Source organism: Somniosus microcephalus, chromosome 6, assembly GCF_052327205.1.
Source record: "Somniosus microcephalus isolate GS21.2 chromosome 6, FLI_Smic_1.0, whole genome shotgun sequence".
Lineage (NCBI taxonomy): Eukaryota > Metazoa > Chordata > Chondrichthyes > Squaliformes > Somniosidae > Somniosus > Somniosus microcephalus.
In genome coordinates this window covers 245,979,723-246,003,498 of record NC_140992.1, presented here as the reverse complement: position 1 = coordinate 246,003,498, position 23,776 = coordinate 245,979,723, and the positions used below count along the sequence as shown (strand labels likewise).

The 23,776-nt window shown below is 43.0% G+C and overlaps 1 protein-coding gene across 2 annotated transcripts in view; it reads left to right on the top strand.

Annotated features, from left to right (window-relative positions):
• The window catches only part of kars1 (lysyl-tRNA synthetase 1), a 47,135-nt gene that overhangs the window by 7,977 nt on the left and 15,382 nt on the right, over positions 1 to 23,776 (top strand). The window contains exons 2-8 of one of the 2 annotated variants that reach the window (XM_085991714.1): positions 2,633 to 2,819; positions 4,106 to 4,247; positions 5,250 to 5,415; positions 11,036 to 11,129; positions 16,245 to 16,431; positions 21,980 to 22,105; positions 22,586 to 22,705. In XM_085991714.1, coding sequence (XP_085847840.1) covers positions 2,677 to 2,819; positions 4,106 to 4,247; positions 5,250 to 5,415; positions 11,036 to 11,129; positions 16,245 to 16,431; positions 21,980 to 22,105; positions 22,586 to 22,705 — 978 coding nt within the window. In that variant the 5' untranslated portion in view covers positions 2,633 to 2,676. The remainder of the gene's footprint in view (positions 1 to 2,632; positions 2,820 to 4,105; positions 4,248 to 5,249; positions 5,416 to 11,035; positions 11,130 to 16,244; positions 16,432 to 21,979; positions 22,106 to 22,585; positions 22,706 to 23,776) is intronic. The other variant, XM_085991715.1, reaches the window with a different exon arrangement.

The window sequence follows — 23,776 nt, the reverse complement described above, 5'->3', positions numbered from 1 at the left end:
TGGATCTAACTGGTTTCTTGATTTAAGTAGCAGATGGCTGCATTAATCTAAAGAACTTATTTCATCGTAAAATCTTGTGGGCTTACCACGTGCATGCAAAGGTTGAGCCATCTTGACAAAAATCTTAAATCACTTAACTTCCTGACACCACTTCCAGCAGCCACAATGTACCTCCACTTTAAGAGGTGCAGGCTATCTTTAAGTAGCGCTAGCCACTCGCGATATTGGGCCCCTTGCTGATGCGGGCAGCCAGTGAACAGCACAGGCGGCGCTGACTGCATGCAGCAATCCTGGAAATCAGCAGGCAGCACGAATTTAATGTGTTGCCTGCAGCTCAATGAACGGTCATGGGTTAATCGAGCATCACGATACCCACGCTTGTTTTCAGATCTTATCCAATTTAACCCCCTGTATGTCTTACTAGACCTAAAACTGTAAAAAGACCCAAATTATTGGCAAAATGCCTTTTAATTCCTTACAGCAGTTCCTCTGGTTGTGACCTTTATACAATGGGCCGTATTTTGCTCTCAGTGGCAAACGAACGGTGCTAGCTGTTCATTACACTTACACTTGCCCACAGACTTTCTGTGGGGCTTTGCACTGGAACTTGCTGTGATTAGAGAGGCATTTCAACAGAACAAACGGGAAACTGTTCAACCTCCGTCGCCTCCAGTCCAGATCCAAGGTCATCCCTTCCTCTGCCGTCAAATTACAGTATGCAGACGATGCTTGCGTCTGCGCTCACTCGGAGGTCGAACTCCAAACCATCGTTAATTAACACCTTCACCAAAGCGTACGAGAGCATGGGCCTTACATTAAACATCCGTAAGACAAAGGTCCTGTACCAACCTGCCCCCGCCACACAGTGCTTCCCCCCCCCCCCCCCCGATTATCAAAATCCACGATAAGGCCTTGGACAACGTGGACCACTTTCCATACCTCGGGAGCCTACTGTCAACAAGGGCAGACGTCGACAACGAAGTCCAACACCGCCTTCAGTGTGCCAGTGCAGTCTTCGGTCGCCTGAGGAAGAGAGTGTTTGAAGACCTGGACCTCAAACCCGGCACTAAGCTCATGATCTACAGGGCAGCAGTGATACCCGCCCTGCTGTATGCCTCAGAGACATGGACCATGTACAGCAGGCACCTCAAAGCACTGGAGAGGTACCACCAACGCTGCCTTCGCAAGATCCTGCAAATCCATTGGCAGGATAGGCGCACCAACGTCTGTGTTCTTGCTCAGGCCAACATCCCCAGCATCAAAGCTCTGACCACGCTCAATCAGCTCCGATGGATGGGTCACATTGTCCGCATGCCCGATACGAGACTCCCAAAACAAGCGCTCTACTCTGAGCTCCAGCACGGCAAGAGAGCCCCAGGTGGGCAGAGGAAATGCTTCAAGGACACCTCAAAGCCTTCTTGAAAAAGTGTAACATCCCCACCGACACCTGGGAATCCCTGGCCCAAGACCGCACAAAGTGGAGGAGACGCATCCGGGAAGGCGCCGAACACCTCGAGTCTCTTCGCTGGGAGCAAGCGGAAGCCAAGCGCAGGCAGCGCAAGGAGCGCACGTCAACCCAAGCACCCCACCCACCCGCCCCTTCAACCACTGTCTGCCCCACCTGTGACAGAGACTGTAGGTCCCGCATTGGACTACTCAGTCACCTGCAAACTCATTTTTAATGTGGAAGCAAGTCATCCTCGGTTCCGAGGGACTGCCGAAGAAGAAGATTTCAGCGTAGTGGCTTCTACAGGGCCAGGGCAAGCAACTGTGCATCTCCTTAACCAATCAGATTGAAGAATCGTGAATGAGCAGCGCAGTCTGAACCAGGAAGTGTCCGTTAGAATATTGAATTTAGTGTCAAATCAGATACAGAAAGCAAAATAAAGAGAGGGAAAGAAAGATTGGAATAAGAGAGAGAGAAGAGATGAAGAAAAAGTTTTTTAAAAAATTACTTTTTTTAAAAAAAAGTCTCCAACAATAATTAAAAGTTGATGGAATGAGACTCCATACTTGTTAAAGTTAATTTTCAGTGCCAGAGATGTTATTTGGCAGTAATTAACTCTTGCCACACTGCTAAAAGTGTACTTAAAGTGGAATGGACAAGCCTTAACCTTTTCTCGCAAGTTTAGTTCATATCTATGCGGTAAGTACAGCAGCTTCACGCCATACAATGTATTTCAGTTACGAGTCTCTCAGCAAGATACTGTTATAGTGAAGCTTCTGGAGGAACAGGCCAACATGGACAGCAACTTCCTGATTTCCGCATTTAACTGCGCATGTGCAGTCGCCGGAAGTTGCTGTCCGATCTACACCTTGATAATGGTGAGCGCTGTTAGCCTCACCGTTATTTCTACAGCAAAATCCAGCCCATTCTCGTCAACCTGATAACTGATGAAAGAATATGCGATTTAATTTTTTTCTCACATTTACAATGAACTCTGTTTTATTGAACAAATTGAAGTTTTGTCTTTTATATCCTACTCCTTTGAGCTATAGTATTTGAACATTTTCACGATGGCGGAAAACAATGATTTGAATGAGCTTACTTTACAGTAATTGGATTTAAGCAAACAATCAATGCTGATTTGAGTTTTAATAGTCTGATTCTATCTATTTTATCTTTCACTAGGTATTAAGTGCTTTGTAAATGGGACAACACTGTGGCAGTTCAGTATGATGGCCAGAAGTATCCATAGGCTTCTTGGGCTGCGTGTAGTCGAAACCTGCAAGGTCAGGGGTCACTGGGGAAAGGTGCCAATGCACAGCATTACTTCCTTTACTCCTCTTTTCCAGAAGCAATTGCGTGATGAAAAAAGGTTGGTGGTGCTTTGTTTCGTGTTTAGACATTCTAAATTTATTCAAATACCCAACCTTTTTTCATCATAAATAAGCATTTGAATTGCCCTGAACAAGAATAGAAACCTCATTGGCATAGTGAAGTAGAATAAAAATTGATGGTTTTTGACAAAGTGGAACTCATGCTGATTTTCAAAACAGCTGGTCTGTGAGGACTACAGCTGCACCTCCTTACCTGTGCATAACCTGATGCCATTTTGAAGACAGCCTTCTGTACACTGACGGACAGGTTCATTATCACAAAGGTCCCGCAGGTAATCTGGGGGGAAGTGGGATTAGTTGGGTTAGGGGTAGCTGGACAACGAGGATACAATTTACAAATGCCTACTTAAAATTCTGCTCATTACTGTCTTCACTGTTCAGATAGTACTACATTTCAGCATGTGAGTAGCTGTAATACTGTATTATTCTAGTTTTATTTGTTTTCACCTCAACAGGCTTATTAATGTCACGTTTTATGCAAAACTGCATTTCTTGACACCTAAGTGATGTAGCAATTATTAGATTGGGGAAGATTTATGTCTGCAGTACTTGGGTGTAAAGCATCACCTGGAGTGCATATAGGAAAATCAGGCAGGGAGGATGGCACTCCAGTGGCACAGTCCACCCCATTTTCCTTCCTTAAATGACAGGAAATTAGGCAGCTGCAGTACAGGTGTGTGATCCTTCACACCCAATTTACATTTACCATTTATATACACTCCGCCTCTGTGATGATTTATCCCCAGGAGCTATAGCTCTACCCAGTATGTTTTACTTTTATTTGTTATCTGCAGTTTCATTTTCTTCTTTAACCCCTCTGATTTTCATGATGGACTTCCAGTTTTTAAAAACTTGATATTTTTATAATTCTTTGGAGGTAGATGTTCAATATTGACGTTTTATTAGGACATGTTACAGGTTCCAGAAAGTTGTTTTGTATTAAAATTACAGGAGTGGTGCTTTTTAAAACAAAAACACATACTAAGATTTATTGATTTTGTTTTTACTATTGAATCGCTTGCATCCAGTAACTTTTATGTGTGGAATATTGTCATGTGCTTTTCTTTTCTATGTCCCACTCGTTAGCAGTATGAAGAATACAAGGAACCTTGCAGGTGGTTGGAAAGGTGGTGCCAACCCTATTTGCCCTTAGTTTTAAAATAATTTAATGCAGCATAAGAGCAGTAACTCCCTTATGGCTAAATCTGTTGAGCTAATTTACTTTTGAAATTGATTTTGCATTTCCATGTTCTATTTTCTGTAGTGAGCTGAAGAGGCGTTTGAAGGCAGAGAAGAAAGCTGCTGAGAAGGAAATTAAACGGAAAGAAGAAGTTGCTCAGCAAGCTCACGAAGCCAAAAAGGATGGATTCGACACAAATGAAGATGAAGAAACCCTTGATCCTAATGTAAGTGTGAAGACTTTAAAAAAAATCTGATTAACATGGCATCATGTACAGAAAACTTTCTGGTATCCGGCACTGACGGGACCGAGCTGGTGCCGGTTGATCAACACTGCCGGAGAAACCAGCGCTAATGTTAAAACATACGGAGCTTCTGAGCTCCATCTGAAGCAACAAACCCTGTTGCTTAGCAACAGCTTCAAAACAGTCGGCGCAGCTTGCAAGCGTCTCTGTAGCTAAGCAACAGCTTCAGCTAGATGCTTGCAGAGCCACGACTGGAGAAAAAAAGCAACGAAAAGTAAAAAAACTTATCTGAACCGACTCCTGAATTTTGCTGGTGGATAGAGCGTTCTGGACCTTTAACCTCCATTTAAACAAAAGTTTCCTGTAATAGGAATGAGCAATGATGAACATCTGTCAAGTAGCGTGGTTCAAAGAACTTTTGTGATGTTGGAAGGAATCCCAGTGGAGGAGACTAGGATGGGATGGGGTTGTAGCTTAAAAACATTTGATTTGATTAACAGTAATGATAATGGTTCTGTTCAACTTTTTTTTTCCAATTTTGAGTACCAGAGTACCCATCCATATCTCTAATTTCCTCCAGCCCATCAACCTCCCCACCCTAAAATCTGCAATTCTCCATCTCTAGCCTCTTGTGCATCTCCCCCCTCCCCTCCCCCCTCTTTTTGCTGCACCATTGGTGCCTCTGCCTTCAGCCATCTAGGCCCTATGTTCTGAAAATCCCTCCCTAAATATCTCTGGCTGTCCACCTCCCTGTTCTCCTTTAAGGCCATCCTTGAAACCTACCTCTTTGGCCAACCTTTTGGTCATTGTTCCTAATATCTGCTTCTTTGGCTCAGACTCCACTTTGTCTGATTTTGCTTCTAAGAAGCACCGTCGGACATTTTTCTCTGTTGAAAGCATATATATATTCTATATTATTTAAAAGGCCTTAAGCATGTTTTTCATAGAGTATGTTGCAACATGTTTTATACTCTTCCTTTTCAGCAATACTACAAAATTCGAACACAGGCCATCCAGCAACTGAAGGGGACTGATGAGGATCCATATCCTCATAAATTTCATGTAGATATGTCCTTAACAGAGTTCATTGACAAATATAACAATCTGCAGCCTGGTGACCATCTCTCTGACGTTAATTTGTCTGTGGCAGGTGAGCTGTTTTCAAATATGGTGAACAGTTTTTTAGACTGGAGGGAAGTATACAGCGGTGTCCCCCTGGGGTCGATATTGGGACCACTGCTCTTTTTGATGCTTATTAATGACCTGGACTTGTGTATACAGGGCATCATTTCAATGTTTGCAGATGACAAAATTCTGAAATATAGTAAACAATGGGAAGGATAGTAGTAGACTTCAGGAGGGCATTCGACAGACTGGTTAAATGGGCAGATACATGACAGATGACATTTAATGCAGTGAGGTAGTGCATTTTGGAAGGAAGAATGAAGAGAGGCAATATAAACTAAATGGTAAAATTTTAAAGGGTGCAGGAACAGAGAAACCTGGGGGTTTGGGTACACAAGTCTTTGAAGGTGGCAGGACAAGTTGACAAGGCTGTTTAAAAATGCATATGGGATCCTTGTCTTTATAAGTAAAGGTATAGAGTACAAAAGCAAGGAAGTGATGCGAAACCTTTTGTAAATCACTGGTTAGGCCTGAGCTAGAGTATTGTGTCCAATTCTGGACACCACACTTGAGGAAGGATATCAAGGCCTTGGAGAGGGTGCAGAGGAGATTTACTAGAATGGTACCAAGGATGAGGGACTTCAGTTATTTGGAGAGACTAGAGAAGCTGGGGTTGTTTTCCTTAGAGCAGAGAAGGTTAAGGAGCGATTTAATAGAGATGTTGGAAATTATACAGGGTTTTGGTAGAGTAAATAGGGAGAAACTGTTTCCACTGGCAGGAGGGTCGGTAACCAGTGGATACCAATTTAAGGTAATTGGCAAAGGAACCAGGGAGGAGATGAGGAGAAATGTTTTTACGTAGTGAGTTATGATCTGGAATGCACTGCCTGAAAGGGTGGTGGAAGCATATTCAGTAGTAACTTTCAAAAGGGAATTTCATAAATACTTGATGGAGAAAAATTTGCAGGGCTACGGGGAAAGACCAGGGAAGTGGGACTAATTGGATAGTTCTTTCAAAGAGCCGGCACAGGCATGATGGGCCAAATGGCCGCCTCTGCTGTATGAGACTGATTCTATTAAATCAGCAGCTTTTACTTTTAGATTTTACTTTTCTTAAAATATACTTTTGTCAAAATTAATACCAGAATATGGTTGGAGACAGTCACAACTGAAATAAACATAAGCACAATCACCAAACTACATTATTATTAATAAATGGATTGGAAGTTTAAAAAGAAAATTGAGTTTCTTGGAAGGAAAAATGAGGAGGCAGTATAAACTCAACAATTTGAAAGTGGGTGCAGGGACAGGGTGATCTGGGGGTTCACATACACAAATCTTAGCAGGTGACAGGACAAGTTGATAAAGCATACGGATATCCTTGGCTTTATAAAGGGCATAGAGTACAAAAGCAAGGAAGTGATGGTAAACAAGGGAAAACAAAATGGTTATAATGGGAGATTTTAATTTTCACATAGACTGGGAGAAGCAGAACAGCTGAAATAATAAAGCCAATGAACCTCTAGAATGTATTCGGGATAATTTTCTGGAACAGTATGATCTAGAACTGACAAGGGAATAGGCCATTACTGGATTTAGTAACATAGAGATAGGAACAGGAGTAGGCCATTCGGCCCTTCGAGCCTGCTCCGCCATTCAATGAGATCATGGCTGATCCTCGTCTGAGATCATAGCTGATCTTACCAGTTCAGTACCCCGTCCCCGCCTTTTCTCCATAACCCTTAATCCCCTTAGCCTTCAGAAATATATCCAATTCTCTCTTGAAAATATTTATTGAATTAGCCTTCACAGCCCTCTGTGGCAGGGAATTCCACAGGCTCACCACTCTTTGAGTGAAGAAATTCTTCCTCATCTCTGTTTTAAATGATTTGCCCGCTATTTTTAGACTGTGGCCCCTGGTTCTGTGCTCCCTGGCCATTGGAAACATTCTCTCTGAATTCAGCCTGTCCAGGCCTGCCATAATTTTATATGTTTCGATGAGATCCCCTCTCAATCTTCTAAACTCCAGTGAGTACAAGCCCAAACTATTTAATCTCTCTTCGTAGGTCATTCCCGCCATTCCAGGTATCAGCCTGGTGAATCGCCGTTGCACTCTTTCCATGGCAAGAACATCCTTCCGCAGATGGGGCGACCAAAACTGTACACAATACTCCAGATGCGGTCTCACCAGCACCTTGTACAGCTGTAGTAAGGTATCCCTATTCCTATACTCGAACCCCCTTGATATGAAGGCCAACATACCATTTGCCTTCTTAATCGCCTGTTGCACCTGCATGCTCTCCTTCAGTGACTGGTGCACAAGAACACCCAGGTCCCTCTGCACTTCCCCATCTCCCAATCTATTGCCATTTAGATAATAATCTACCCTCCTGTTTTTACCCCCAAAGTGGATAACCTCGCATTTATCCACATTATAGTGCATCTGCCACGTATCCGCCCATTCCCCCAACCTGTCCAAATCGCACTGTAGCCTCCTGACATCCTCATCAGAGCCCACCCCTCCTCCTAGTTTAGTGTCGTCAGCGAATTTGGAAATATTGCATCCAATTCCCTGATCCAGATCATTTATATATATTGTGAACAGCTGGGGTCCCAGGACAGATCCTTGCGGCACCCCGCTGGTCACTGCCTGCCACTCTGAAAACGAGCCGTTTATTCCAACTCTCTGTTTTCTATCCGCCAGCCAGTTCTCTATCCACGTTAATACTTTGCCCCCAATCCCATGAGCCTTAATTTTGCATGACAATCTTTTGTGTGGAACCTTATCGAAGGCTTTCTGGAAGTCAAGGTACACCACATCCACTGGCTCTCCCCCATCTATTTTACCAGTTACTTCCTCAAAAAATTCCAGCAGATTAGTCAAACACGATTTACCCTTTGTAAATCCATGTTGACTCTGTCCGATCCTTTCCCCATTTGTCAAGTGCTCCGCTATTTTATCCTTAATAATGGACTCTAGCATTTTGCCCACAACCGATGTAAGGCTTACTGGTCTATAATTCCCTGCTTTCTCTCTACCCCCCTTTTTAAATATTGGGGTAACATTAGCTACCCTCCAATCCACGGGTACTGTTCCCGAGTCAATGGAGTTCCGGAAGATGATCCTTAGAGCATCTGCTATCTCCAGGGCCACCTCCTTAAGTACCCTAGGATGTAGTTTATCAGGCCCCGGGGATTTGTCGGCCTTCAGTCCCCTCAACTTACCCAACACCATATCCCTAGAGATACTAATTTCTGTCAGCTCCTCCCTCTCATTAGTCCCTATGTTTGCCGATATTCCTGGGAGGTTATTTGTGTCCTCCTTTGTGAATACAGAACCAAAGTATGAGTTTAATTGGTCTGCCATTTCCTTATTCTCCATTATATATTCTCCCGAATCGGACTGCAGGGGACCGACTTGGGATTTTACCAGTCTTTTCCTCCTGATATACCGATAAAAGCTTTTGCAGTCTGTCTTTATTTTTGCTGCAAGTTTACTTTCGTATTCTATTTTCCCCTTCCTGATTAATCCCTTTGTCCTCTTCTGCTGTATCCTGTACTGCCCCCAATCTTCCGGTCTGGTGCTTTTTTTTGCCAGTTGATATGCCCTTTTTTTTGATTTTATGCTGTCCCTAATTTCCCTCGTTATCCACGGTTTAGTGATGAGTAACAAACCAGAATTAGTTAACAATCTGAAGTTAAAGGAGCATCTTGCAAATAGTGACCATAATGTTTGAATTTGATACTAGGTTTAGAAGGGAGAGTCACAAACCAAGGTTTTAAATTAATGACTTGGATGAAGGAATAAAGAGTTGTATGTCCAAGTTTGCAGATGAGAATACGTTAGGAAGTGCAATAAGTTGTGTGGATGGGAGCAGGAAGTTTCAAAGGGACATCGACAGACTAATTGAGTGGGCAAACTATGGCAGATGGAGTTCAATGTGTGAAGTGTGAGATCGTCCACTTTGAATCTAAAAGACAAATCTGAATATTCTCCTAATGATGAGAGATTAGGAGCTGTGGAGCAGCATTGGGATTTAGGTAGTAACAACAGAAAATGCTGGAAGCACTCAGCAGGCCAGGCAGCATCCGTGGAGAGAAAATAGAGTCAACGTTTCAGGTCTGGGACCCTTTGTCAGAACTGGAAATGTGACAGATTTTAAGCAGGTGCAGAGGCAGGGATGGGGTGGGGGTGGAGGGGAGGATCTGAAGCAATCGTCTGTACTAGGGTAGGAGGCAGGAAAGATTAAATGTTGCAAATAGGGATGGCAGAATCATATAGCCTGAAAAATGGCGGCAAGGGTTATAGTCTGAAATTGTTGAACTCAATGTTGAGTCCAGAAGGCTGTAAAGTGCCTAATCGAAAAATGAGGTGTTGTTCCTCGAGCTTCACTGGAACAGTGTAAGAGGCCGAGGACAGAGAGATCAGAGTGGGAGTGAAGCGGAGAATTAAAGTGACAGGCGACCGGAAACTCGGGGTCAACCTTACAGACTGAACGGAGGTGTTCCACAAAGCGGTCGCTCAATCTGCGTTTGGTCTCCCCAATGTAGAGGAGACCGCATCCTGAACAGGGAATACAGTATTGGGATTTAGGTGTCCATGTACACAAATGACTAAAAGCTAGTGCTCCGGTACAAAAGTAATCAAAAAGGCTAATGGAATATTGGCCTTTTATCTCAAGGGGATTGTAATTCAGAAGTGAAGAAGTGATGCTTCAGTTGTACAGAGCCTTGGCCAGGCCCCATCTGGAGTACTGCATTCCATTTTGGGCACCGATCTTCAGAAAAATTATATTGGCCTTGGAAGGGTTACAGAGCAGATTCACCTGACGACAAGTTGTATAAACATGGCTTGTATTCCTGAGTTTAGAAGGTTGAGGGGTGATCTAATCGAGGTATTTAAAATGATTAAGGGATTCAGTCGGATAGGCACAGAGAAACTATTTCCTCTAGTGAGGAGAATCCAGAACAAAGAGTTTAGCAGCAAAATCAGGAAGCACTTTTTCATACAAAGGGTAGCGAAAATCTGGAACTCACTTGCCCAAAGGGCTGTGGATGCTGGGTCAATTGAAATTTTCAAGTTTTGAGATAATTGGATTTTTCTTGGGTAAGGGTATCAAGGGGTATGGCTCAAAGACGGGTAAATGGAGTTGAGGTACAGATCAGTCATGAGGGGAACAGGCTTGAGTGGCTGAATGGCCTACTCCTGTTCCTATGTTCTAATTATTTGGCATAGAGAGATTTGGGAGTAAGAATTAATGTAATGGCAAATGGACTACTTCAATCATAATTGTTCATAAATCAGTTTATTATCATTGACTACTATCTACTAATTGAAATTCAATAATTTCTGCACAAAAGGAAAATCCCACCTTTCCAACTTAGCACAACTAAGTGCAGTCACATCCTACTGGCTACTTTATGCTGATTATTCAGTATTTGCTGTTGCAATTTTAAATGTAAACAAAATTGAGTTGATAAATCCTAGTCATTTTCTAGACTGGAAGTTCTGTTGCAAAAATTAATTTTTCTTCATTTAATACATACCCATTTTTACTGATTTACATATTAATTTGTGGGTTTTGAGTTCCTATTGATAAGTGTGCTTTGTGAGTTAAGTTTCTATTGTATCTCTATCTTTCTAGGTCGTGTCCATGCTAAGCGAGCTTCCGGTGCCAAACTAATTTTCTATGACCTCCGTGGTGAAGGAGTCAAACTACAAGTTATGGCTAATTCCAAGTAAGTTAGATTGTGCAGATGCTATTTATAAGGGGAATTGAACCTTTTGATTTATACAGATTAAATTTTTATGTAAACGAGCTATTCAATATAAGAGTAAGACTTACCCAATTTTTCCTAAGCATGTTTGTTCCAGGTACAGATATATTCCCATTGACGTTAATAAGAATTAAATTCCAGATTGGAGCAAGCTATTCTGTGGAATAATTCTAATGCACAAACCAGTGACAGGAAAGTTTGATTTATCTGAGCAATGAGGGCGATTTTGTGACTACTAACTCTGAAAGATTCATTATACCTTTCAGAAAGTTGCTGTGCTTTATAGGTTTCCCTACGAAGAGCCGTGCTCCAGTTATAGTATCAATTGGTGACAACAAATCGGTGAAAACCTGATGCAAGGCTTTCTGCTTTTCAAATTGAACTTGTTCCTATTGTGTATTTGTCGTAAATCGTTTTTTTTTAATATTGGTGCAAGTGGAAGTTTTGCTACTTTGTTTATATGGAGTCCTCTTTGTGTAAGAAAATAAATATTTAGAACATAAGAAAAGCCGAGAACAGGAGAACGCCATCAGACCCATCAAAACTCTTTGCCTCCAGTAACTCTTGCACCGAAGCAATCAAGTACAATTGCTGATCAGTACTGCTTGAAACAAGTGGTACTTCTGCTTTGCGCGGGATCGGTAGCATAGTGGTTATGTTACTGGACTAGTAATCCAGAGACCTGGACTAATGATCCAAAGATGTGAGTGCAAATCCCACCACGACAGCTGGGGAATTTAAATTCAGTTAATTAAATAAATCTGTAATAAAAAGCTAGTATCAGTAATGGTGACCATGAAATTATCAGATTGTCATAAAAACCCATCTGGTTCACTAATGTCCTTCAGGGAAGGAAACCTGCCGTCCTTACCCGGTCTGGCCTATATTTGACTCCAGACCCACAGCAATGTGGTTGACTCTTAACTGCCCTCTGAAATGGCCTAGCAAGCCACTCAATTGTAACAAACCGCTACGAAAAACAATAATAAGAATAAAACCGGACGGATCACCCAGCATCGACCTCGGCACCAGCTACAGACACGACAAAGGCACACCCAGCCCAGTCGACCCTGTAAAGTCCTCCTCACCAACATCTGGGGACGTGTGCCAAAATTGGGAGAGCTGTCCCACAGACTAGTCAACTAACAGCCTGACAGTCATACTCACCGAAAATACCTTTCAGCCAATGTCCCAAACTCCTCCATCACCATCCCTGGGTATGTCCTGTCCCACCGGCAAGACAGGCCCACCAGGGATGGCGGCACAGTGGTATACAGTCGGGAGGGAGTGGCCCTGGGAGTCCTCAACATTGACTCTGGACCCCATGAAGTCTCATGGCTTCGGGTCAAGCATGGGCAAGGAAACCTCCTGCTGATTACCACCTACCACCCTCCCTCAGCTGATGAATCAGTGCTCCTCCATGTTGAACACCACTTGGAAGAAGCACTGAGAGTAGCAAGGGCACAGAATGTACTCTGGGTGAGGGACTTCAATGTCCATCACCAAGAGTGGCTCGGTAGCACCACTACTAGCCGAGTCCTGAAGGACATAATTGCCAGTCTGGGCCTGCGACAGGTGGTGAGAGAACCAACACGTGGGGAAAAACCTGCTTGACCTCGTCCTCGCCAATCTACCTGTCGCAGATGCATCTGTCCATGACAGCATTGGTAGCGGTAACCACTGCACAGTCATTGTGGAGACGAAGTCCTGTCTTCACACTGAGGACACCCTCCATCGTGTTGTGTGGCACTACCACCATGCTAAATGGGATAGATTCAGAACAGATGTAGCAGCTCAAGACTGGGCATTCATGAGCCGCCGTGGGCCATAAGCAGCAGCAGAATTGTATTCCACCACAATCTAACCTCGTAGCCCGGCATGTTCCTCACTCTACCATTATCTTCAAGCCAGGGGACCAACCCTGGTTCAATAAGGAGTGCAGAAGAGCAAGACAGGTGCAGCACCAGGCGTACCTGAAAATGAGGTACCAACCTGGTGAAGCTACAACACAGGACTACATGCATGCTAAAAAGCGGAAGCAGCATGCTATAGACAGGACTAAGTGATCCCACAATCAGTGGATCAGATCAAAGCTCTGCAATCCTGCATGAATGGTGATGGACCATTAAACAACTAATGGGATGGGGAGACTCCTTGAATATCCCCATCCTCAATGATGGTGGAGCCCAGCACGTGAGTGCAAAAGACAAAGCTGAAGCTTTTGCAACCATTTTCAGCCAGCAGTGCCAAGTGGATGATCCATATCAGTCTCCTCCTGAGGTCCCCACTATCACAGAAGCCAGTCTTCAGCCAATTTGATTCACTCCACGTGATCTCAAGAAACGGCTGAGTGCACTGGATACAGCAAAGGCTATGGGCCCCGACAACATCCCGGCTATCGTGCTTAAGATTTGTGCTCCAGAACTAGCCGCGTAGACAAGCTGTTCCAGTACAGCTACAACACTGGCATCTACCGACAATGTGGAAAACTGCCCAGGTATGTCCTGTCCACAAAAAGCAGGACAAATCCAATCTGGCCAGTTACCGCCTCATCAGTCTACTCTCAATCATCAGCAAATTGATGGAAGGTGTCGTCGATAGCGCTATCAAGCAGCACTTACTCACCAATAACCTGCTCACTGATGCCCAGTTTGGGTTCTGCCAGGACCACTCAGCTCCAGACCTCATTGTAGCCTTGGTCCAAACATGGACAAAGGAGCTGAATTCCAGAGGTGAGGTGAGAGTGACTGCCCTTGACATCAAGGCAGCATTTGACCGAGTGTGGCATCAAGGAGCCCTAGTAAAACTGAAGTCAATAGGAATCGGTGGGGGGGGGGGAAATGCTCCACTGGCTGGAGTCGTACCTAGCACAAAGGAAGATGGTTGTGGTGGCTAGAGGTCAATCATCACAGCTCCAGGACATCGCTGCAGGAGTTCCTCAGGGCAGTGTCATCGGCCCAACCATCTTCAGCTGCTTCATCAATGACCTTCCCTCCAACATAAGGTCAGACAAGGGGATGTTCGCTGATGACTGCACAGTGTTCAGTGCCAGTCGCAACTCCTCAGATAATGAAGCAGTCCATGCCCGCATGCAACAAGATCTGGACGACATTCAGGCTTGGGCAGATAAGTGGCAGCTAACATTTGCACCACAGAAGTGCCAGGCAATGACTATCTCCAACAAGCGAGAGTCTAACCACCGTCCCTTGACATTCAACGGCATTACCATCGCCGAATCCCCCACTACCAACATCCTGGGGGTCACCATTGACCAGAAACTTAACTGGACCGGCCACATAAATACTGTGGCAACAAAAGTAGGTCAGAGGCAAGGTATTCTGCGGCAAGTTCTCAAGGGCAATTAGGGATGGGCAATAAATGCTGGCCTTGCCAGCAACGCCAACATCCCAAAGCCTTTCCACCATCTACAAGGCACAACTCGGGAGTGTGATGGAATAATCTCCACTTGCCTGGATGAGTGCAGCTCCAACAACACTCAAGAAGCTCAACACCATCCAGGACAAAGCAGCCCGCTTGATTGGCACTCCATCCACCACCGGCGTACCGTGGCTGCAGTGTGTACCATCTACAAGATGCACAGCAGTAACTCGCCAAGGCTTCTTCGGCAGCACCTCCCAAACCTGCGATAATATCACCTAGAAGGACAAGGGCAGCAGGTGCATGGGAACACCACGACCTCCAAGTTCCCCTCCAAGTCACACACCATCCTGACTTGGAAGTATATCGCCGATCCTTCATCATCGCTCGGTCAAAATCCTGGAACTCCCTCCCTAACAGCACTGTGGGATACCTTCACCACACAGACTGCAGCGGTTCAAGAAGGCGGCTCAACACCACCTTCTCAAGGGCGATTAGGGATGGGCAATAAATGCTGGCCTTGCCAACGACGCCTACATCCCACGAACAAAAAAAAATAAAAATTTCAGTAGACACTTGAAAAATGAATTAATTCTTATTAAGGTATGAGATGTTGGTACTTTGACACCCAATATAATCATCAAGCACTCGCAGATTAGATATAGTGTGATCCGCTGTAAAGCTGCTGTTCACCATAAATGGGCCTGAATCTCACCTGACTGCATTAGTTTAAATTTTTCTGTTTCTTACAGCAGCTACTCTTATAGTATTGCTGTGAGATTGCCACTAAGTGTCAATTTGCAGGCAGTTTTGTGCTGGGCAAGTGTGCCTACCAGGCATTTTGCATTGATTCTAGCAGCAACATAGAAAGCGCACTTGCTGCATAGGATTTGAACTCCAAGGTGTCCTAACTGCACCACCCATTCCCTTAATTGTATTAATTTGAAGAGCCATCATGATGTTGATAATTGGCAAAATGTTGAGTGAACAGAATTTTTCTTAGTCTTTCAGTTTAAGTTGCGAAATACTGCAACTAGGATTGTGTTTTACATGTTCAGTTTGTTTGCTTTTGAAACTTAAAATTGCTAGAATGTTTCCATCTAAAAACATTTTTTATTTTGCTGTGCTTAATATCGCCACCAAAAATAGTTAAACATACTAAATGCGTGTCATGTCTTTCCGAAGAGACGTTAAACCGAGGCCCCGTCTATCCTTTCAGGTGGACGTAAAAGATTCTATGGCACTAATTCGAAGAAGAGCAGGGGAGTTATCCCCGGTGTCCTGGCCAATATTTATCCCTCAATCAAAATCACAAAAACAGATTATCTGGTCATTATCACATTGCTGTTTGTGGGATGTTGCTGTGCGCAAATTGGCTGCTGCGTTTCCTGCATTACAACAGTGACTACACTACAAAAAAAAAGTATTTCATTGGCTGTAAAGTGCTTTGGGATATCCTGAGGTCATGAAAGATACTATATAAATGTAAATCTTTTTCACACTGAAACTTTTGAGTTTAACTGTATCTTCTAATAGTTGCATGTACCTGGAAAGTGCTGTTTAATGTATACTGTAGGAATCGGGAAAGTTATATGGAAAACTAGTAAACAGGATTAAATGTATGGTTTTATTTTTAAGTGTGCAATTCATGATGAGCCTTTTTTGAGATTTTATTGACCTTTTTACCAATCATTTTAGGAATTATAAATCTGAAGAGGAATTCATTAAGATAAACAACAAACTGCGCCGTGGTGATATTATTGGAGTGCAAGGAAACCCAGGAAAGACAAAAAAGGGAGAGCTGAGTATTCTCCCCAAAGAGATGAAACTTCTATCTCCCTGCCTGCACATGCTGCCTCACTTGCATTTTGGACTCCGAGATAAGGTAAATGCAGTACTCAAATAAAAATGGCTTTATGGTTTCAAAGTTAAACAATCTATAAATCACACCCTGTGAGAAAGACCAGTGACTTCTACTTGAATTTCTTTTTGACAAATTACTGAAAGCTAATTCAAAACATTTAAAAATATAATCTGAAGCCAAAATTTGTATTTCTTGTTTTTGTTCAGTTTGCTTAAGTTAGAATTAGCAAAACTTACAGCATTCCAATTTTCATCTGAAGTCTCCAAAGCTCAACCCGTTATTTTTATATTTGCACACAAAGGGGTTGATTTTCAGTGTGCCGTGAGGCGGGCTTTTAGGCGTGCGGGGGGACTAAAATCCCGAATTCGGGGGTCCCGACACCATCCCGCCCAAAACCCGCCTCCATGTAAGTTTCAAAGGAGGCGGGTACCCGCCCCGCACTGGGACCCGCCGACCTGAGGTGGGAAGGGATTAGTGCCAATTAACTGCCTGTTAACAGGTAGTTAACAGGCAGTTTTTAGCCTAATCCCTATGTTGAAGGTTGTCGTGTGGGATTCCCGACGGCTCGAAACCACGCCAGGTTACAGGAGTCGGGCCGTCGGGTTGAAGGACTTGGAGGAGTCGAGATGTCGGTGTTCAGGTGAGTGATGGGTTCACAATATATATTAATGATCTGGACGAGGGAATTGGATGTAATATCTCCAAATTTGCAGACGACACAAAGCTGGGTGGGAGGGTAAGCTGTGAGGAGGATGTCGTGAAACTCCAGTACGATTTGGACAGGTTGGGTGATTGGGCAGAAACATGGCAAATGCACTATAATGTGGATAAATGTGAGGTTATCCACTTTGGTGGCAAAAACAGGAAGGCAGATTATTATTTGAATGGCAATAGATTGGGAGAAGGGAAAGTGCAAAGAGACCTGGGTGTCCTTGTGCACCAGTCGCTGAAGGTAAGCATGCAGGTGCAGCAGGCGGTTAAGAAGGCAAATGGTATGTTGGTCTTCGTAGCAAGAGGGTTCGAGTACAGGAACAAGGATGTCTTGCTACAGTTGTACAGGGCCTTGGTGAGACCGCACCTTGAGTATTGTGTGCAGTTTTGGTCACCTTACCTGAGGAAGGATGGTCTTGCCATGGAGGGAGTGCAGCGAAGATTCACCAGGCTGATACCTGGGATGGCAGGAATGACGTATGAGGAGAGATTGTGTCGATTGGGCTTATACACACTGGAGTTTAGAAGATTGAGAGGGGATCTCATCGAAACCTATAAAATTCTGTCAGGTCTGGACAGACTAGATGCAGGAAGGATGTTTCGGATGGCCGGGGAGTCCAGAACCAGGGGTCATAGTCTAAGGATAAGGGGTAAGCCATTTAAGACTGAAATGAGGAGGAATTTCTTCACCCAGAGAGTGGTGAACCTGTGGAATTCTCTGCCACAGAGGGCGGTGGAGGCCAGTTCATTAAATATATTCAAAAAGGAGTTGGATATATTTCTTAAGGCTAAAGGGATCAAGGGATATGGGGAGAAGGCAGGGACAGGGTACTGAATCTGGATGATCAGCCATGATCTCATTGAATGGCGGAGCAGGCTCGAAGGGCCGAATGGCCTACTCCTGCTCCTATCTTCTATGTTTCTATGAGTGCAAAGGTAAGTGTGTTTGGTGTGTCTAAAGTGTGTAAAGAAGTTTAAATTACCTGTACTTGCCTTTACAGCCTTCCTTCCTCTAGGAGTCCATCATTCACCGGCACAGAAAGCAGAATGGCCGCGAGCTGTCAAAAATGACAGCCTGCAACTTTCAGTGCCGGTGAGATTTCTAACAGAGTCTGCGTAGAAGGACTCCGGTTAGAAGTAAGACTGTCAGTGTTTGACAGCTTCAAGCAGCTGTGAAACACTGATATTTCATCTGTCAACACGTCTTGACAGATGAAATTTCAGTCTGTGACGTCACCTGTTGCCAGGTGGCCCTTAATTGGCCTGCTGAGCCCGCTGGGTGGGCTCAACAAGGTCAATCAAGGGAAAATCACGTGGATTGGCCGCATCTCGATGGAGGTGGGACTACAACCCGAAAGTTGTAGTCCCGCCTCCTTCCCGACTTCTGAATGAAAATCCAGCCCAAAATTTCAGAAGTTATTCCAAGATTAAATCTGGCAGGATGCAAATGTATACACACTATTTCACTGATGGTGAGCTGCATGTGTTCTCTTATTCAAATAATGCCTACTGCAGTATATATATGCCTACACCACTTGTCAGTAATGAAACTTTCACTTTTTCGAAAGAACACGTAACTTATTTTTATTAAACTTTTTTTACATTGCATTTCTGCTTGTTTCCACTTAAAGTGCACAATTTCGTAGTTGAGACCATTCATTAGATCTTTGACTTTTTAACATTTGATTTTCACAAGTCATCGTGTTGCTTGTTATTTAATAAAAGCTAAATGTGCTGGAAGAACTGCATCATGTATTTTGGCCCTGCCCAAGATTCATCCCTCTAATCTTAATTAAGCTACTACAGTACCTACTGAGACACCCCCATACAGCCTTCTTTAGCCAGAACCTAGTGAACTTTGTGTTTTCCTGCTATTTGCATTCTGCTAGTCTGCCCCTCCATCCCAGTGACACTCGCTGCCTGACATTGAACCCTGCTTGAACAAGGTATAATCTTCAATATGTCGAGAACACAATTGGTTCTTTTCGGTATGTTTCCTCTCTTGGATTGCTGTCCGAAGAAGGATCAGGGACACCTGATTCCGTTAGGCCTAAAACTTGATCTACCCTCTTCACCACTAAGTAGGGTTGCAAAATTCTGGGAATTTTTAAAAGAGGAAACTTTCCATGGGAATTTTGGGAATTTATGGGAATTTTGAGTTTTTTTTGCACACTGATGGTTTTTGTCTCTGACCCTTATATTATCTTTGTCGTCAAAATAGACATACTGTTCCATACAAATAAAAACAGGCTTTCAAAACTTTATTTAGGTTATAATTTTGAACTTTATTGAACCCCCACAAAAAAGACCCATCTAAAATAAAATAAAAAGAGCGTCAGCTTATTTAGCTTGTAATTTGTCCTTATTTTGTCCCTTTGAGTCTTCTACTCCTGAGTCTTCTACTCCTCATTGCTCCTCCTGATTCTCTGACGTGTCCATTTCCTCCTCTGTGTCAGTGTCTAGCTGTGTGGTGGACACTTCTGTATCTGGCTCAATAAGTTGTAGGTTCGCCCGGATAGCCACCAGTTTCTCCACTCTCTTGTTAGTCAGCCTGTTGCACACCTTTGTATGTGTATTCCCAAAAAGTGACCAGTTTCGTTCAGAGGCCGCTGATGAAGGTGGGATTTGGAGTATCACCGATGCAATAGGTGACAGGGCCTCAGATGCACAAAGTCCCTTCCACCAGGTATGTGCACTGATATGCTTGCATGATTCCCATATCCCATCCCCATTCCAAAGACCTTGCTTGGTAGAGAACTTTGCCAGACTTCCCAGAACTTTGCCCACATCCAGATTGAGATGGTGTGAGAGGGTAGAAATCACACTAAGCACTGTTGATCTGTTCTCCAGAAAGTATTGGTCTCCCAACATGCTTTGGGTCCAGCATGTATGCTGCAGCATGAATCGGCTTGACACAAAATTCTTGACGCGTCTGTATGAATTGAACAATTGCCTTCTCCTCTGCTTTGAGCAGCAGAGATGTGGGTAGGGCAATGCTGATTTGTTCTTTTAAATCAGTAAAAAGCCTGAACATCTGACAAGACAGCGTCATCTCCTTCAATCTGAGCAATTGCAGATGCTACTGGTGAGAGTAGTTTAAGGCTGCTAACCACTCTCTCCCAAAACACATCATCCAGCAGTATTTTCTTGATGGTGGTTTCCATATCCCCAGACTGGGATATTGCCATTTCTTGCAGCGACTCCTTACCCTCCAGAAGGCTGTTGTACATTATGACAACACCACCCCATCTAGTGTTGTTGGGCAGCTTCAGTGTGGTGTTCTTGTTCTTTGTCATTTGCTTGGAGTTGTAGGTTGCTGCAACTACCTGTTTTCCCCTGACATACTTAACAACTTGCTTGGCTCTCTTGTACAGTGCTTCCATGGTTCTCAAACCCATGATGTCCTTGAGGAGCAGGTTAAGCCCATGAGCTGCGCACCCAATAGACGTAATATGAGGGTAGGCCTCCTCCACTTGAGCCCAAGCAGCCTTCATATTCGCAGCATTGTCAGTAACTACTGCAAAGACCTTTTGTGATCCAAGATCGTTGGATAGATGCTGCTGCATCTTTGTGGCATTCTTTACATATGGCTTTCTACAGTGTTTGCACATGTACACAGTCTTTCCATCTTTAATGCCTGGGGTAAAATGCTTCCACACATCCGACGGTAAACGTGGCATTGTTCTATGCAGAGAAATAAAGGGCATTCATCTCTGTGTCGAAATGCGGTCGATCAGCACGATTGCAACAGGGTGAGTACATTTTTGCTGATGCTCCATGTGATGGAAGCATGACCTGTACACACACGACGCTACATCACCTGTTGTCCTTCAGTATTTTAAATTGAAGGACAACAGAGTTCAACAAGTAACTGGTTTATTTGGTATAAAGTCTGATTTACTTACTGCATCATCACAACATCAGCAGAAAACAAAATGACTTCCCTCGGGACCCCTAACCTGGATCTTAAAAAAAACTATAGCAGTCTTACAGATGCCTGCAGGCCAATCACAATTCGATATGCAAATATTACAAATAGAGGGAGCTAATCGCTCATCCACTCATCCAACCAATCAGGACACATTTGTTCACAGTCACACACAAAACTTGTAATTATTAAAACAAGCCAAGTAAGAAGATAAACGTATATTGATTAAGAAATTCCTTAATAATTAAGATTCCATCTCTGTTAGTAATTTTAAGAGAGGACCTGTGGGGGGGGGAAAAAAAGAAAGAAATACAAAAAAAACAATATTATGCTAGCATGTGCTTTTTTGGGCAAAATTCCCAAAATTCCCAAGCTAAACTTCCCGTGGAAATTTCCCGGAAACTTTCCACCCCTTTGCAACCCTACCACTAAGACAAAAAGAAACAACAGATTAAATGTAAATAATATTGCCTGAAGCTCATCCACCTGCTGCAGACACCATAAAGTAATGTCAATCCCAGGATAATAAAAATGCATGTAATGGATACCAAATTCTGATGAACTGCATACTGCAATACCGGCCATATGTGCTTTTAAAATCCTATATGAATACTGTTTCTTTTAATAGATTTAGCTTCACTGGTGCTTCATATTCTAGTAGTGGTGAGCTCTCCAGCCTATCCAGTCAGTAGAAGATACCAAGTGAATTCAGGGGAGGGAAATCAGCCCATTGTCACATTTGTGTACCTTTTGAGCATCCAGTAATAGAGCACATTTTCAGATGCCTGGGAATAAGCTGCTTGTCCAGCTTCTTGAATAGTAGCATACTGACTTTTGTAAAAAAAAGTATATAAATATGATATTGTTTTTTTTTCCTTTTATGTGGATTTTTTTTGGAATGTGTATTTATTTTTTCTTAACTTCTGATAGGAAACTAGATATCGTCAGAGATACTTGGATCTGATTTTAAATGATTATGTGAGGCAAAAATTCATCATCAGGTCCAAAATCATCACCTATCTACGGACGTTTTTAGATAATCTGGGATTTCTCGAGGTATGTTTCTTTGTATCTTTTTCATAAATCAATCAAATTATTGAATAGCATATATTTTGATGATTTTTAGGTGAGTGCTGCTGTGGAAATTTTAAAAAATTGTATTCATTGTTTCTTTGGCAGTTGATGCATTTTATCCAGTGTGCCTCAAAACTCTGAGCCAGTGTGTTGGAAAGAAAATAGTTATTTCTAAACTCCTTTAAAGGTTCTTGGTTCTCCTTTGATAATCTGGTCTCTCTAGAACTGAAGGAGTGTGCTAAGAACTTCAGCAGATTTGATGAAAATTTTAACATGTCCTACTGTTACTGGATGTTTATTGTGATTTTTTTTCTAAATGGTGTGTGAACATTATATTAGTTAAATGTTGTTTTAACAATCTTAGTGTAATTTGCTTTTTAGTGGAACCCCTATAGTACATTAGATTTTACTTGATGGAATCCAGTATTGCTCTAATTTATGTAAATGTAATCTTCCCTACAGGTGGAGACACCCATGATGAATATAATTCCCGGTGGAGCTGTTGCCAAGCCCTTCATTACACACCATAATGAGTTAGACATGGATTTGTATATGCGAATTGCTCCAGAGCTTTACCATAAGGTACAAGTACAAACTGATGCAATTCTTCTGATGTGAAAGTAGAAAGAATGTGAATTTATACAGCACCTTTCACGTTCTTAAAGTACTTCATAGCCAATGAAGTACGTTTGAACTGTAGTTGCACTTGTAACGTAGAGATATGTAGCAGCCTATATTCACACAGCAAGGTCCCACAAACGGCAATCGGATAAATAACCAGGTAAGTGATGTTGGTTGAGAGATAAATGTTGGTCAGGATACCGAGAGAACTCCCCTGCTCTTCTCCGAATGATGCTATGGGATCTTTTACGTCCATCTAAGACGTCTTCATTTAATGCCTCATCCAAAGACAGTGTAGTGCTCCCTTGGTACTGCATTGAAGTGTGAGTGTTCAAGTTTCAGGGTGGGGTGCCAAATCGAATGATGAGGTGCTATTCCTCGACCTTGTGTTGAGCACTTTAGGCACTTTACAGCTTTCTGGACTCAACATTGAGTTCAACAATTTCAGACGATAACCTCTGCCCCTTTTTTTCAGGCGGCAGTTGTTGATGATTCTGCCATCCCCAATTGCAACATTTAACCACTTGTGCCTTCCGCCCTATCACAGACCGTCCCCTTTTGTTCTTTCCTCCCTTTCCCTGCCCCTACACTTGCTTAAAACCAGTTACATCTCTAACCTTTTCCAGTCCCTACGAAGGGTCACTGTTTCTCTCTCCACAGATGCTGCCTGACTTGCTGAGTGTTTCCTGCATTTTCTGTTGTTGTTTCAGATTTCCAGCATCTGCAGTATTTTGCTATTGTCTAAATTTATAATCCTAGCTTCTGTATGTTACATGACTTGTTAGTTCTACATTTGAGAAAATTACAGCAAGATAAAAATGTGATCATTTTTTAAATCTTCCAGTGCACAAGAGGTTGTGTACAGAAAGTTTTTCATTGCATTCCTGATAACTAATAAAATGTTAGGGTAAATTAGCTATTCCTTCTATGTGTATGTATACCATATCAATATAGTGCAATAAAACATGGGAGGAAGAACATTATTTACTATTTGGAAGCCTATACTTGCTTGAGTATATTAATGTTTGTGTT